This window comes from Corticium candelabrum, chromosome 14 (assembly GCF_963422355.1).
Source record: "Corticium candelabrum chromosome 14, ooCorCand1.1, whole genome shotgun sequence".
NCBI classification, from domain to species: domain Eukaryota; kingdom Metazoa; phylum Porifera; class Homoscleromorpha; order Homosclerophorida; family Plakinidae; genus Corticium; species Corticium candelabrum.
Genome location: NC_085098.1, coordinates 319,599 through 336,328, shown reverse-complemented (window position 1 = coordinate 336,328; position 16,730 = coordinate 319,599). Strand labels below are relative to the sequence as shown.

The 16,730-nt window shown below is 43.1% G+C and overlaps 2 protein-coding genes across 2 annotated transcripts in view; both read left to right on the top strand.

Moving 5' to 3' along the window:
* The window catches only part of LOC134189861 (SWI/SNF-related matrix-associated actin-dependent regulator of chromatin subfamily A member 5-like), a 30,050-nt gene extending 16,020 nt beyond the window's left edge, over positions 1–14,030 (top strand). The window contains exons 5-11 of the mRNA XM_062658257.1: positions 1,126–1,257; positions 1,311–1,379; positions 1,433–1,542; positions 5,975–6,235; positions 6,321–6,543; positions 13,179–13,350; positions 13,444–14,030. Of these exons, the coding sequence (XP_062514241.1) occupies positions 1,126–1,257; positions 1,311–1,379; positions 1,433–1,542; positions 5,975–6,235; positions 6,321–6,543; positions 13,179–13,350; positions 13,444–14,030 (1,554 nt within the window). The remainder of the gene's footprint in view (positions 1–1,125; positions 1,258–1,310; positions 1,380–1,432; positions 1,543–5,974; positions 6,236–6,320; positions 6,544–13,178; positions 13,351–13,443) is intronic.
* An 88-nt stretch (positions 14,031–14,118) lies between these two features.
* Positions 14,119–15,882, top strand: LOC134189859 (uncharacterized protein K02A2.6-like). The gene is made up of 4 exons (XM_062658254.1): positions 14,119–15,357; positions 15,405–15,548; positions 15,599–15,769; positions 15,840–15,882. The coding sequence occupies exons 1-4, from the start codon at positions 14,141–14,143 to the stop codon at positions 15,880–15,882; spliced, it is 1,575 nt and encodes a 524-aa protein (XP_062514238.1). The 5' UTR covers positions 14,119–14,140.
* The last annotated feature ends 848 nt before the right edge of the window (positions 15,883–16,730 follow it).

Below are 16,730 nucleotides of genomic sequence, written 5' to 3'. Positions count from 1 at the left end.
ATGATATGTGGCCAGTGGTTTAAGGTTACATTTTATTCATGTTGGAGAAATTTTATTTGTGTACTTTGCGCATATGGCCAGTCTGGTTGCTTCGGTAGTGTTTCTCTCATTTTAATGGCTATGTGTCCACACTTTGCATTAGCAAGATCTGAGCAGTCTCAAATGGTGACAATTTAGTTGTCAGATATGTTGTGGTTGGAGCTAGAAAAGGCACTTGTTGTCATTTGCAGAGAGCCATTGATCGACACTTAACTGTCTTTGCTTTGATTTTAGTCTAGTTTAGAACTTATTTGATTGTTTGAACAGTTCCTGGCACTTTTAGGTGAATTGACTACCAGCACAATGTCATGAGCAAATAGAACAAGCAGCAGTAGATGTTTAGTGGGCTTACATCTATAGCTTGCGTGATAGATCTTGAAGATTGACTCAAGGCTAGGTTTTCACAAGGATGCAAAAGGTCTACTAACATGATGATGGTTAAATGTGAAATCAACTTGTTGTCATTAATTTTGCCAAGAGCAATTGGAAGGCAGCATACATATAGCAATTTATGAGTTTTGTTTTCTCTTCTTTTGGCACTACCTCATGAACAAGCTGATGTTCAATGCATGAAGCTATTTAGTGTGGCCTGGACTGGTACTTGGTTGCTTAAAGTTAGGATTGCTGTAGGACATACTCAGAGTCACATCTAGGATTAAAGCAGCATGGGTCGTTTGGATTTTCTTTTGAAGTGGGTTTAAATGTCAAGTTGTTGTTCACTGATGTTTTTTAAGTTGATATCAATATTTTGAATTGATGAAAGCAGTTGACATCTTGGAAGTTCTGAGGTACGACCAATGTTTCTTTGATTTTTGTAGCATTTGGTACTAAGCATACACCAAGCAGATAATTTCAAAACATGATTTGGTGCCACGTGTCCCTGGGATCTAACAGGCAGGCAGGTAAACAAACTGAAGATGGTCGAATGGACAAACTAGCGAGTAGGTAAATTTACAGACAGATACAATGCAGACAAATCAATAATCAGAAACTATTATACACAAGGCAGCAAATGCTATTCATTAGGAAGAGGCATTTAGGGTTGTTAATTGGATGGCTGATAGGATCGATATTCATTGCTTTTAGCTCTCTGAGATTGTGAGGCAGTTTCGCTCTGCTAATCGTTTACTGCTGACTGGAACACCTCTTCAGAACAATTTGCATGAGCTGTGGTCTCTTCTAAACTTTCTACTGCCTGATGTCTTTAACTCATCAGAAGTAAGCCACACTTTTTGAACGTTTTGAAGCTGTTAACTGTTATTTGCGTGTAGGATTTTGATGCTTGGTTTGATGCAGCAAAGCTAGAAGACAACACACAACTTGTTGGCCGACTACATGCGGTTTGTACATTGTGTAGTGTATTGGACAACTTCTTTGATCAGATTTTATTTAGGTGTTGCGTCCATTTCTCTTGAGGCGGTTGAAATCTGATGTTGAGCGTGCTCTTCCTCCGAAGAAGGAAACCAAGCTGTATGTTGGTCTCAGCAGAATGCAGAGAGAATGGTGAGTATAACAAAACAACAGACTACAATATGCTTTATGGCTACTTGAACAACGTAGTATTACCTACTGGAAACAGCACATAATGTCTTACAGAAGTTAATCACAGATCAATTGGTATTATGCCACAGACGCTAAGCCATTGTTGCAACTGATGTGGGTGTCTGCAGATAGGCAAACCTGAATGTGGCACAGCCGAAGCTTGAAATGAAAGGGGCATGACTTTGCCCAGAAGAGAGATTTTCAGATTCTTTTATATTAGAACGTAATAGTGCAGAAGTTGAAATGCTGACGACTATGAAGCACTTCTGATAGTACCCCAAGAGAATCAAGAAGAGTTCTTGGTTATTTCATCAATTCAGGGAACAGTCTAACCAACTGCAATATATATGGGCGGACATGTGTTATTTGTGTTATCTGTATTATATACAAATATATGGGTGTCACTCAAAAAAAAATATATATGTATATATATATATATATATATATATATATATATATATATATATATATATAATTATAAAGCACATGTAGTGACTATATTGCAACTTGTTGCCATGTTCTGTTTATTGAAGCTGATTCATAAATTTGATAATGCAATGCAAGAAGCAAGATGAAGAGTCAGTGCAACAGGAGGATTTACGATGCAGAATGTGAGCACGGGCAGCTTTCAAGTTTGTGTGTTTAAGGATCGATGATGACATGCAACTAATAGACTTTCCAGGAGGTCATGCTTGTTATGTAGAAGACGATATTGATATCAGTCTCATAAGTGTTTGACGGGATTTTGTCGACGTTTGCAGAATGAAGATGCTCCTATTTCCAGCTTGCCTCGGTTATCAGTTACACAGTGAATGTGAGCTGACCCAAGTTGAGCAAACTGTGCTGGCATGGAAGTTTAAGGTGGGCCAGTCCAGATCAGCTCAGCTGGGTTCGGCTTGGCCTGCATGCACTCTGCAATTCAAGAGCGAGCCAACCCAAGCGAGGTGACTTTGGGACTGATCTGTGCTGACCTACATACAAGTGCGCATTATAAGAGCTCGTGTACAGGCTAGATATCGTGTAATGTCTTAAAAATTAAAGACACTGCTTTAGTCATTATGAATGACCTTTTACCCATCACACTACCTTCGTTAGAGAGTATTGGAAAAAGCAGTTGGATGTTTGACGTTATCAAACACGATTTGTTTGTGTGATCATGTACAACAGTATTCAGTATTTTGATAAGATGTCTAGTTGATCAAACTTAGGTGGAACAGTAGAACTCTCTACAGGTAAATTCTTGCTTATAGTTCGTACTACATTAAAGGAGCACTTCACCAATTGACGCATGCGCATTGGCTAATTGTTTCTGGTCTTTTTTCAAGTTGGGAAGTTTGGCGCTATTTCAGAGCAAGCTTGATAGCTGAGCATTATGATAACGCAAAAAACAACATCGTGCGAGACATTTCTTCGAATAACATCCATTATGTGTAGGTTTTGTTTTACCACTTCGTGTAAACTTGTGCTTTTGCATCACTGTCTCACCTTCAATCATCGGCAGAAAGCACACATACGGCGATGGTTCGTCTGTAGAATGAAGGCACTTTGTGTCACGTGATTATGTGCGGTGTCGCACGTTTCTGTGTGTTTTTCACATCACACAAGCCCTTTTGTACTGTAGTATGGCCTCCATTTGTAGAAAGAAACACGGAGGAAAGCGCAAAAAACGATTGCAAGTCGCTCAAGACGATCATGTGGAGTCTACAACATACGAACGACTGAGTCGCTTATGAACTGTAACTTGTTCTCTTTCACTGTTAGAGTTGCCTGAAGTGTTTAGACCTGTCTCTTTTGTGCTCTCGTAATTGGCCTTGGGAAGCAAGACCAAAACAATGCGCCGCACAACACAGCAAGCGTTCAGTTTGCAGCCCAAGGCCTTAATGTACGTTAACATCTACTGCACACTACTGCGCGTGCATCAATGGGTGATGTGCTTCTTTAAACGATTAGTTTCTTGTCTAACCACTAAATAGCTCCATTGAGTTCTGCAGCAAGCATAGTAGCTCTAGTTTATATTTGTTGTCTTTATTACGTGTTTCCCATCAGCTTGGAATGCCAAGCAGGGCTTGAACTCTTGTATGTGCATCATGCCATGCAATTGATATTTGAATATTTGTGTGGATAAGTAACTGAGAGTCCACGGGGCAGCAACATCTATGTGTGCTTGTAGGCATGGTGAAAGTTTGCTACTACAACAACTTTTGTGGTAAGGGTTGTTGAAAGGTATCAACGATTTCATGAGCGTACAAAGCGCACACTAGGGATGAAGGGTAATCACCTCGTATGCTTTATAGAATGTTGATTAGTAGGAAATGCCTGAAGAGTGTCTTCACAGTCCAATTTCTGTTTCATGACTGGAGCACATCAAGCAGTGTTCACGTGCCATTCACCCGTGCATATGGAACTTGCGAATGTAGTGATACACAGAGCATATTGTGAGTTTGTTCTAACGACAGCAGTGGTTTATAAAACACTCCAGTTGCCTCTACCACGAATTTTCTCAACGGTTTCCTTTTTGTCCATAACCAGGTCCAATGACAAGAAAATTGCAGTTGATGTCATTAGAAAGGGTCAACTGGAATGGAAGAACTGCATGATTACCCTTGATAATGAGCATTCAGGACATTGTCTTGGTTTCCCACAACTGCGGAAGGTGTCTTTCAGTGAGGCTGACCAACAACGTCTCAGTAGTATAAGTGAGTATTTCATTGAGGTATCGTTGCATGTGCCCATTAAATGTCAACCTTCCATGTGATAAAAGCCAATACGGTACTGTGGTCTGGCTAAATATTGTCGTGTCTTTCAATGCATGGTTGCGCATCAACAATATTGTGAAGACTTTGGAGAGGGGAGGGGATATTGGAAGCGTGTGAAAATGTTGATAATTTTGAACGACTACTAAAGTTAGCATGTGTTTGATTTCTTGTGTTGCTTATGTTTGCTATATGTTGTGGTTGAAAGAAGTTGTCAGTGCTTGACTGGAAAGAGTTTAGTAGACAGCTGGTCTTCGATAGTCTGTTTGTCATGTGTAAATCACTTTGTTGGGCAATGGTAAAATTAGTCTGATGTGCTTAACTCTTTTATGATCATTGTGGTTTGTTTGCTGCCTCTAAAAGCTGTAAGTTGTCATTCAACTTTTCTGTTTCTTGAAGGTAGCTTTGCTATCGGTGGTGATTAGCTGTTTTCAAATTCTGGCTTGTTTAATGTGTCCACCGAAGAAGACGTGCATTACAGTTTAGTTTGCAACTTTGTATCTTGGAAATTGTGATCATGTATTCGTGTCATCTAATCTATGGCCCTATGTCACAACATTGCAACCGATGTGGTCTACATAGTATTTTTATTGTCAATCTCGTACCGCAGTGTGAAGAACATTTTGAGACTAGAATCAGTCCAGCTGGTCCAGTTGTGGCCAGGCTGTGTTTGCAAGCCTTCTTTGCCAGCAGTTGTTTGACACCTTAATTTCTAACAAAGCAGTCATATATATTTATGGCAAACTAATTTATTTTGGAAGTACTAATTAGTTGTTTTTACTTTAGTCAGTTTTGTCAGTTATCTAATTTTGTGTTTAGACAGCTGTGTATTGATACTTGGTGGTGAATCTACTGCATTATATTAATTAACATTGGGCCACTGTTTGTTATGCCTTTAATACGAAGAATTGTTTGGAAATTCACACTTGACACTTTTGCTTGAACTTACAAGAATATTTAAACTAATTCAATAGCAGTTTGACCACTTATATGGTTATTTGGACATAATGTTTAGACAGTCTTGCAATTTTGTTTTATGCGCTGATCATGCATGGTTTCGTTATACTTTGTTATTCTTGTCTGTCTATCTTGTAAGTTTATTGTCTGTATATGTGTTAGTGTCTGTCTCTGAGTGTGCTGCTATGTCCATCCACCTTTCTTGTCTCTGGCATTTGCATGACTGGTTTAGGTACATACACAGTGTGGAAAATAGGGAATTGTTTTGGCTTGGACAGACTGAGCCTAGGTAGGACATTCTTGTATGGTGTTAGATGTCTAATTAAGTGCCTCCCCTACTGTAGCCATTTTGCATGTAATTTTTGACAATCGACTTCCAAGCGAGAAATGGCGTTAAAGGCAACTGAGGTTTTCTCAGGATAAAGCATGCTAGGAGGCACCTAAGTTCATGAAATTAACAGTTACACGATTGGAAAGGCCGTCACATGCTAAGAGACCAGGTTTACACTATCATATATGCATACTGATGGGTGTTTTGTCCAAACATGTCTCAACGCTGGTGCAGTATTTGGTCAGACAAACAACACATTTGATGGGACGTTGTCGTATGTCGTACCGTTATGTATCTTTGATATCTAGCCTTTCTTCAGCTGCTGGATGTTTAGATTTGGTTGTGTCTGTAGGTACACAAAGATTCTTATGAAGGACATTGACATTGTTAATGGAGCTGGCAAGGTTGACAAGATGCGTCTTCTTAACATTTTGATGCAGCTCAGGAAATGTGCAAATCACCCTTACCTATTTGATGGAGCTGAGCCAGGACCACCATACACAACAGACTACCATTTAGTGGAGAACTCAGGCAAATTGGTTGTGTTGGACAAGCTGTTGCCTAAACTAGAAGAGCAAGGATCAAGAGTTCTAGTATTTAGTCAAATGACCAGGTTGTTGAGACATCTTTGTGTACATTTAAATTTTTTGGTCTTTGATCTGGCAAGTGTGTTACATCTGCATTCTTCTGTATTGCAGGCTGTTGGATATCTTGGAAGACTATATGATTTGGCGTGAGTACAACTATTGTAGATTGGATGGGTCAACTCCACATGAAGAGCGGCAACTTTCAATTGATTCATTCAATGCTCCAGGTAGTGAGAAGTTTCTATTTCTTTTAAGCACAAGAGCAGGAGGACTGGGAATCAATTTGGCAAGTGCTGATACTGTCATTTTATTTGACAGTGACTGGAACCCACAGGTTAGTGTGAACTGGTGTGTGTGTGTGTGTGTGTGTGTGTGTGTGTGTGTGTGTGTGTGTGTGTGTGTGTGCGTGCGCACGTGTGTGTGTGTGTGTGCATGTGTGTGTGTGCACGTGTGTGTGTGTGTGTGTGTGTGTGTGTGTGTGTGTGTGTGTGTGTGTGTGTGAGTGAGTTGGTTAGAGAGTCATCTTATGGAGTGATCACATCCGGGACCTTGCAGGTTCAAGTCACAGTGATGGTGAGCTATGGTGTAATTTCCTTGGGCAAGAACCTTACGCACAATTGTCTCTCTTGACTCAGGAGTATAAATGAGTACCTGGTCATTGACTGGGGTGGCAAAACCCCCGACTGCGACAAAGTCCATCAGCCACTGGGGTCCTTGTGGGACTTCAGGTGCCTACACCACAGTTGGCGTCGCAGTCGGTGCTCCTGTGAGTACCCGGCCAGGCTCCAGGAGATTGCTCAGCACGGCCCATAGCTCTTACGTAGTGCACAGGAACCCAGCCATCTGGCTGGGGGCATAACCGTAATCAGTGTGTGAAATAACGGCCGGACATTGGACATTTACCGATCGAACGAAGCATTTGTCTGGCCACTCCTGATTTCGCCGGACATTTTGTCCGGTGGCGTAGCAGCAGGTGTGGAATTCCGTATGAGCAACCCACATCCTTGCATCCCAGTGTCATGTCAACAAATGTAGTTTTCGCAGTTCGCACACGAAACAAATGCAAACAGCCATGCGTTGTACGTGTACGTACGTTCTGTTTAGCTGAACGTGAATTTTGTCAAATCCCGGATGTAGGCGCTCAAGTACACACGCTGGGGCTCCGAGGTGCGCAACAAAAATGCAGCAGACAGCCACGGGCCGTACACCGTGATCGCAGCAGGATAGGTAACTCAGAGATACTTGCGTGTAGGGGCTATAAGAACTTGAAGATGATTAGGTTGGTGGATAGCATGAAGTCCTGAACTTAAAAAAACTGCCACTATCGTTGCGTAGTGCATGTTCTTGGAACGATTGCAGTTTCCACGTCTAGAGGTATGGCACATATGCGGACAAAGATGACGTTTCAAAACTCACTGGGTAGCTACGACACGCCAACGGAAGTGAAAAGGGGGAGGGGCTGGCTTTGTGAGACCGTGCATGCAGAAATTTACACGAATGGGTTTGTAGCTATGCAGGGCAGAGTCGAGGAAGTGATGAAAGTCTGTCTCTCTCTTCATTGCTATCTCAAACAATGGCCACTTTTTAGTCAGACTTTCTTTAATAATTTGTCAGGTGGGTTGTACTAATTGCATGCATATGACTCTTTTATCAAAAGCATGCAACATCAAAGTGTCATCTAGGCACTTGGTCAGGCATCCTCGAGCTAGCTGTGGTGGCAAGTATCCTTTATCTACCTGTTCGTGCAGTGTATTCCAAGAGATTTGGTTTGGCAACCCAAATACATGGACACATGTACCAACCTTGAATTACTGCGGCAACCCATGATAATTGTCATGAATTGATCCACTACAGTAGCCATCAACTAGATCTGAATAGGGAAACATATGCCTCCACCCAGACCACTTTGTTCCTTGTGCTTGTATATCCAGTGTGGTGGACTCAGATGTTGGAAAAAGATGTGGTGAGATCAGTGTGTGTACATGTTTGCTTGAATGTGTCATTATTACACTCCTCGAGGTTTTGCAAGGTCTTTACTCCCAAGCAGGTGTCCATTGGACCCGGCAAGAATGTATATAACCCTTGTGGTTGAAACTTTTGGTCTTTGGTCGTGTCACAGCCTCAATGTTTCGAAATCAATTGCACAGAGATCAACACTACATAACCACTTGACTGTTAGCCAAGCCACCTCACACCTCCATCAACAGTTGTCCATCAAACTTGGCTTTATAATTTTAAGATGGTTTTAGAGAGACTAGCATTTGACAGTAGGGAAGATATTTTTGGATTAATTTGAGATAGTTGTGTTCGGGTTGGGGTTGGGAAACTATAGTAGAATAGAGAAAATATATTGATATATATATATATATATATATATATATATATATATATATATATGATGAATTGTAAGTGATAAGTAGTATTTGCCAGGATTGGAATGTCCGACCATACGTCTTTAATGTCCGGCAAATTTTAAATTGACAGGACATAATGTCCGGTGGTCAGTCAAAGACTATTTCGCACACTGGTAATGAACGGCAGCTGCTTATCCATTTGCGGTTTTTATTTGTGTGTGTGTGTGTGTGTGTGTGTGTGTGTGTGTGTGTGTGTGTGTGTGTGTGCGCGTGTGTGCGTGTGTGTCTGTGTGTGTCTGTGTGGTGTGTGTGTGTGTGTGTGTGTGTGTGTGTGTGTGTGTGTGTGTGTGGTGTGTGTGTGTGTGTGTTTGTGTGTGTGTGTGTGTGTGTGTGTGTGTGTGTGTGTGTGTGTGTGTGTGGTGTGTGTGTGTGTTGCGATAGCTCAGTTGGTTAGCAAGTCACAGTGATGGCGAGCTATGGCATAATTTCCTTAATTAAGCAAGAAACTAAAACACCATTGCTTCTCGACTCAGGAGTATAAATGAGTACCTGGTCATTGACTGGGGACCTAAGCGGCCATCGGCTGTGACGTGACCTCAGCCACTGGGGTCCTAGTGAGACTTTGGGTGCTCACACCACAAGTCGGTGCTCCAGGAGTTTGCTAGCGCAGGCCTAGCAGTGTTCTCCCCAGAATATCTCAAAGGTGTGGCGGTGTAGGCATGGCTAAATAGAATGCACTTGTGGGCGTGGTTGTTTCAAATGTGGGTGTGGTCATCTGAGTGAGGTTTGCTGGCATTCAGTGCAGTGCTAGGGCAACATAGGGTGCTTGTTTTGGTCTAAAGTGTTAGCTGTACAACATTCTATGCTTGGACAGAGTACAACACAAGCAAGCTATCACTAAACCCTATAGCACCCCGCTTTTCATCTGAGCTACTTTCTAATCTGCATACATGTCGAAAACTTGCGCCTCCCAATATATTCTAAGCCAATACAAATCACAAAATCAATTGTAATAGCTTTAGTTAGTAACTTAGCACTAGTAGACAAGTACGCTAAGCAGTTGGTGACAATTTTCCATGCCGATATCGACGCTAAAGACATGCGCAGCGTATCGGCATGCTCGCCAAGATCTACAAGTTTTTTGAAACTGCAAACGTGTCTACACTAACCTGAGCAATGCTTTCGCGAACTTTGGCTTTGGGCCGATGCCGTTCAACCGCGTTTTGGCGTCTGTAATCACTTCATTGTTTTACATCCTATGTAGGATAACGCCTCCCAGATCAGCTTCTGTGGGTGCCAAAACGCCACTAGAAGAACGAGAAATTGGGCTATCACTTCAACAACACAATTGGACGCATTGATGTACTTTGTCTTGCGACTTTGTATTCTCTCAACGCACCAATAACAACTCCACGCACAAACGGCTGCCAAGGGCATGACTCACATACAGATTGGAATGTGGGCGAATACGCCACCTAATGATGTCGGATCAGATTCGAAACAACGTCACAAGTATATTTTGGACATAGCGATCTCTATGACGTTGCTTTTGGACTTTCCACAATAACAACAACAACAACAGCAGGTGTTTTATAGTAAGGTGTGGCAGGCATAAGTCAAGGCGTGGTGGCGTTAGCCAAGGGATGGCGGGAATGGGTGTGTCCTTGTAAAATTTAGCCAAGACATGGCGGCCTTGAGATGCCTGGGGAGAACACTGCTAGAGTTTCCTGAGTAGCACACAGGGCCCAGCTTAACAGCTTGGGGACCTCTGAGAGGCAGCTCCTGACATTTAGGTTAGGTTATCGCAACACACACACACACACACACACACACACACACACACACACACACACACACACACACACACACACACACACACACACACACAACACAACACAACACACCTAAAATCCTAAATGTCAGGAGCTGCTTCTCAGAGGTCACGCCCCAGTTGTTAAGCCGGGCCAGGCACTTGCAAGAGCACCAACTTGTGAAGCCAACTGTGGTGTGAGCACCCATAGTCTCACCAGGACCCCAGTCAATGACCAGGTACTTATATATACTTCTGAGTCGAGAGAAGCAAATGCTTGTTAGTTTCTTGCTTATTGAAATTATGCCATAGCTTGCCATCACTGTGACTTGAACTTGCCACCCTTCAAGGTCCCGGAGGTAAACACTTCGTAAGATGACTCTCTAACTAACTGAGCTATCGCACCTCACACACAAACAAACACACACACACACACACACACACACACACACACACACACCAGGAACCTGGAATTCCACCAATACCCATTTATGGGCTTCGGCATCGCAGAAGAAGTTTCCGCCATGAAGTGAGGTCATTTGCTTGTGACACGTGCGCGTGCACACACACACACACACACACACACACACACACACACACACACACGACACAGTGTGCAGAGGGGAATAATGCCCAGACACCGGACATTGTCTGGGTCAAAACAAGTCCATGCCTGGCCATATAGTGTTGGCCGGACATTGGTTACGCAAATGGTCACACCCAAATGGCATGATCCGGACACTAATGAGTCAGACTATGTGCACTATCAGAGAGTATATTTTCTTGCAGTACATCTACTATCTTTGTATTCCCCCCCCCCCCCCCCCCGTAAGCCTAAACTGGGAAGTGAGTAATGAGGTAGAGGTCACACCAGGTTTGCTCATTAGAGCATGGTACACCAATTATCGTAAACGGTTCTATTTGATGATCCGTTGATCTCACAGGATAATTGGATAATAACCATTTCTACTTGGCTAATATGTCCTTGATATGAAAAAGTGTTATCTTTGGTTTCCTTTGTAGGAAAGGCTTAAATATTTTAATAAACAGATGCCAGACCTGGTGGTTTCTAACGATTCCGAGATCATCGTGAAGGTCCAAAAACAGCGGAGATATTACAGATTTTCAAAGTTCACACTTAAGGGGTCATAGACAGTAAGCTTCTGTGCGAAGTGGTGAGACGGGTTACTGAGACGTGAGTTGCCGTAAAATACAAATTTTCACCTAGAATGCGCATAGCACAGCACCAAATATGAGGACATGAATTGGTAGAAACAGCGTTCCCAAGACAGTAATCAAACGTTCTGATTTGTGAATGTTGCCTTTCTGAGTTGTGGTCAGGATGTACTCAGTGAAGGGCGGGTAAGAGTTCTGACACAGGGGCTGTAGGCGAGAGTGTGGGAACCCGCAAACGCGCGTGCTGCATACTAAAATTGAAACGTCTGTGTTAAATAGTTGTCATTGTCAAACTTGTTGAAGCCATAGCAGTGACTGCTGTTTCTTTGAAAATTTTCAGACATTCTGGAAAGATCCTAAACGATTTCTTTCAAGGAGGCCCCTTTGGCAAACTATTCTGTCAGCACACTAAGTACCTGTGCAGAAAAGGTGAATACGGATTTAGTGTGCCCTGATAATAGAATGAAGGAGCAACTAGGTTGGTGTGACACCAAACTGCTTTGTCATATAATTGCCTTTCTTGAAAGAAATATGGCGAAGAAAACCTAATGTTTAAACTTCTGAGCAAGATAGTGAAGACGAGAACATTGATGATAATGCAGAGGTTAGAGAAGCTGTAGAAGCTCTTGCTGTTCGTTTTGCCAAACCACTAGAAAGCAAAGGGGTTACTATTTTTGCTCTTCATGTTGAGGAGGTAGTCAGGTAGGCTAGAAAATGTCTGCACATCAGCAAGGTGTTCTGTGAGTCTGTGTGGTACATACTTCACACCTGTCCAGACTGGCACACCAGCATGAGCAATACGACTTTGTCTGACCTTATGGCAGTATACCATGAAGGACCATCACTTGAAGGCTTTCATGCTGACGCCGCTATTCAGCTGTGGTGGGAAGGATGCAAGACCAACCGCTGTCCTAATCAAGGTTTCAGAAAGCAATACAGAACAAAAAGACTGGAGAGTTGGCCCAAGACGATAGCTCTAGCAGCTTTAGTTTAGACGACTGGGACGTGTGGCATAATGCTCTAAGTCCATGTCGACAAATAGTTTTCCAGAAGGGTCTGACTGAATACAATTTTGCACATCGTTGTACTAGGTTTTCCTGTTAGTGTTCTGCTATTGTCTTACATAATTATAGTGCACTTTCAAGTTTGTTTGTCTTTTGAGTTTCTATAATTTTTTCACTTTATTGTAACGCAATAAATGATGCCTTGCAGGTATGTTGTCTCAAAGTTGTTCTGGTTATTGTCATGCTTTGTATATATGTCAAATAATAGAAATAAAGTGTTGTTTGCGGGCTCAAAATTTGATAGAATGGGCGTGGTCTAAATGCTGCTTGGCCGGACAAGAATTTTTCTTATATTCAACTCTGCAGTGTGTGATGTGCATTGTTTAGCTACCGTGTGAAGTACATATTGAAAAGAATGTTTAGGTAATTGGGACTTGTGGTGACTTTGGTAAAGAAATCAGTAGAATTGTACATATATGGTAATTATAGGCGTGACTTGAACTATAGTGCCAGACATAGGCTAGACAAGAGTAGTTGTGTAATTAAAACTTGGTGTACAGACGAACTTAGGATCGCTGTATGTTCCACTGTTATCGTAGAATAAAGAGATGTAATCCACAATCAGTTGAGAAGTTCTACAGTGGCGACGAGGATAGTGGGCGATGGCCAGCAGAACAAGTATGGCACGCTGGGAGAATACCGTCTGAGTACGGAGAGCGTGGAGGAGTATCAGGAGAGGTTTCAGCTATTCTGTATCGCAAACGGCATCGCTGATGGGGAAGGCCAAGAGGCACAACGTACAGCAATCTTTCTGTCGTTAGTTGGCGCCACTACCTACAGTCTGCTAAAGAATCTAGCAAGGTCGAAAACAGTCCAGGAACTTTGACTAGATGAGATTGTATCAACACTGAGGAACACTGAGCCAAAGAAGATTATCATTGCGGAAAGGTTCCGTTTCTACAAGCGTCAGCAACGAGAAAGTGAAAGTATTGCAACGTACCTCGCTGAATTGCGGCGGCTTGTGAAACATTGCGACTTTGGTGCTTACCTGGCAACAGCCTTGCGAGATCAATTCGTGTTTGGTTTGCATGCTGAGTCTGTACAGCAAAAGCTTTTAGCAGAGGCTGCTTTGACTCTGGAGTCCGCTGTCAAATTGGCACAAGCCCACGAAATGGCACGTCAGGAGACACAAGCTATGCGTCATGACACCTGGAGACACACACCAAGGAGCCAACCGGAGACGACGTTTGCACTGCGACGTACCGATGAGCGACCTCCCACGAAGGAATCGTCTGAGAAGGCATGTTACCGTTGTGCGGAACGTGGTCATATGGCTGACAAGTGTCGTATGAAGTCCCGGCAGTGCAACATCTGCAAGAAGACGGGACACATTGGCAAAGCCTGTCGTAGCAAAGGCAATGGCTCTAAGCAATGGAAGGGAAGTGGCACATCGTTATCCGGAAATCAGGCAATGTGAAAGCACTGGCTACGTACCAAGTAGACGAGGAGGATGTATGCACGATATACAACTTCAACAGAAAGGAGAGTTCTAAGGTAAATGTTGATATAGCTGGAAGATCCATTGAAATGATCGTGGACACGGGGGCAAGCATCACTGTCATTTCTGAAGATGTGTATGTGTACAAGGCAGAGGTAGCCCATATCAAGTTACAGAAAAGCACTGTAAAGCTCCAGTCCTGCTGTGGCAAGTTGTTGAAAGTACAAGGCGAAGCAACTGTATCCGTCCGTTATGGTGAGCAGGAATTTTGTGACAAGCTAGTAGTTGTGGACGCACCAGGAAAACCAGCTGTCTTGTGGAGGATATGGCTAACGAAGATCTTCTTGGACTGGAATACCTTATTTGGCATCCAGTATGAGGGTCACCTGGATGCAGTTTGGGAGTTCCCCAACGTATTCAAGGAAGGCATGGGCAAATTCCGGGAATTCAAGGCGAAAATTGAGCTGTCTCCAGACGCAAAGCCACTCTTCTATAAACCAAGACCGGTACCTTTTGCACTTCAGGAGAGGGTCTGTGAGGAGATTGATCGTCTAGTCAGTGAGGACATTCTTCAACCTGTCGAACAGAGTGCTTGGGTGTCACTGATAGTCATTGTATGCAAGGCCGATGGAGGAATACGCCTTTGCGGTGACTATAAGGTGACTATACATCTGTACCTCGACCATGGTCAGTATCCGACTCCCAATGCCGAGGACCTCTTTGCTACACTTGCTGGAGGAAAGAGATTCACCCGCTTAGATCTTCGACAAGCCTATCAACAGATGGAAGTTGACATTGACAGTCAACAGTACCTAACAATCAACACTATCAAAGGCTTCTGCACATTCACCAGACTACCATTTGGTATCAAAACAGCTAGTATATTTCAGAAGGCAATGGATTGTATTTTGAGCGGCCTACCTGGAGTCTGTTGTTTTCACGATGATATTTTGTTCTCTGGCAACTCTGACAAGGAGCATGACGATTGTACCAGGAAGGTACTCAACAGACTGGATCAGGCAGGTGTACGACTTCGAAGTGACAAATGTGAATTCAACAAGTTGGAAGTCCAGTATCTCGAACATATTGTTGATCAACGCGGTTTACGGCCTACCCAAGAGAAAATTAGAGCAATCAAGGAGGCCCCAACACCTACAAATGTGTCTGAATTGAAATCCTTTTTGGGATTACTCTATTATTATAATCGCTTTTTGCCCAACTTGTGTGATACCTTGAAGCCACTTCATTTATTGTTGCAAAAGGGTAAACAGTGGAAGTGGACTCACAAGGAAGAAGAAGCTTTCGAGTCAGCAAAAGCAAGCTCCTGAATTCTAACTTCCTGGCACACTATAGCCTATCACTTCCAGTGAAGTTGTCGTGTGATGCCTCTTCATATGGCATTGGGGCTTGTCTAACTCATGTGTATGAAGATGGATCAGAACGGCGAGTCGCCTTGCTTCGAGGACACTGTCTTCAACTGAGAAAGGCTATGCTCAAGTAGAGAGAGAAGCTCTTGCATTAATATTTGGAGTTTGGCATTTTCACAGATATCTTGTTGGACGAAGTTTCACTCTTGTGACTGATCACAAGCCACTGACAAGGATTTTGGGTTCAAAGCAAGGGGTGCCTGCACTAGCTGCAGCTAAGCTACAGCGATGGATGCTGATACTGGGTGCTTATGACTACGATTTGGAGTACAAGGCCGGTGAACAGAACAAGTAAGCCGATATGCTTTCATGACTTTCCTTAAATGTCAACGTCATTGACCCAAACCACGACTTATTCAAGGTGGATTATTGTGAAACACTTCCTGTGTCTGCTGCAGAAGTGACTTGAGACACTCAGTCTGACCCCACCCTGACGAAGGTGTCACGGTATATACTCCAAGGCTGGAAACCAAAGGTAGACCCAGAGATACAGCCTTATGCTAGGCGAGCAGATGAATTGTTCATGGAGGACGGATGCATCCTGTGGGAATCACGAGTTGTGATACCACCAACCTTACGACAGCGTGTGAGGGAAAAACTACATGAAGATCATTTTGGAGGTAATCGCATGAAGGCCGTTGCTAGAAGTTTTGTGTGGCGGCCTAACCTAGATAAAAAGCTGGATGATGTTACCAAAGCCTGTGAAGTTTGCCAGTCTCCACGGAACAAACCGGCAACTGCAATCACTCACCCTTGGATATATCCTAATTCTCCTTGAGAGAGAGTTTATATAGATTTTGCTGAATATTAAGGACACCAATATTTGATCATGGTGGATGCCCATTCCAAGTGGATTGAGGTTGAGGAGATGGGTGATCACGCGCCGGCAAGCAAGACCATTGAAACCCTGAGAAGAATATTCAGTACTCACGGATTGCCCCAACGTATTGTATCGGACAATGGTTCACAATTCAAATCTAGCGAATTTCAAGAACTTCATGAAATGGTGTGGAATTAAACATCAGCTAACACCACCGTACCACCCCTCATCGAATGGTCAGGTAAAACATTAAATATCCCTATTCCTCCTCAAGTATCGAACAACACCCAACACGACTACAGGGAAGTCACCTTCAGAATTGCTTATGAAGTGAGTTGAGAACAAGGCTCAGTATTCTGAAGCCACATGCCGGTCAGGAAGTCAGGGAACGTCAACAAGGACAATTCCATTATGCCACGGAGAAAAACAGAG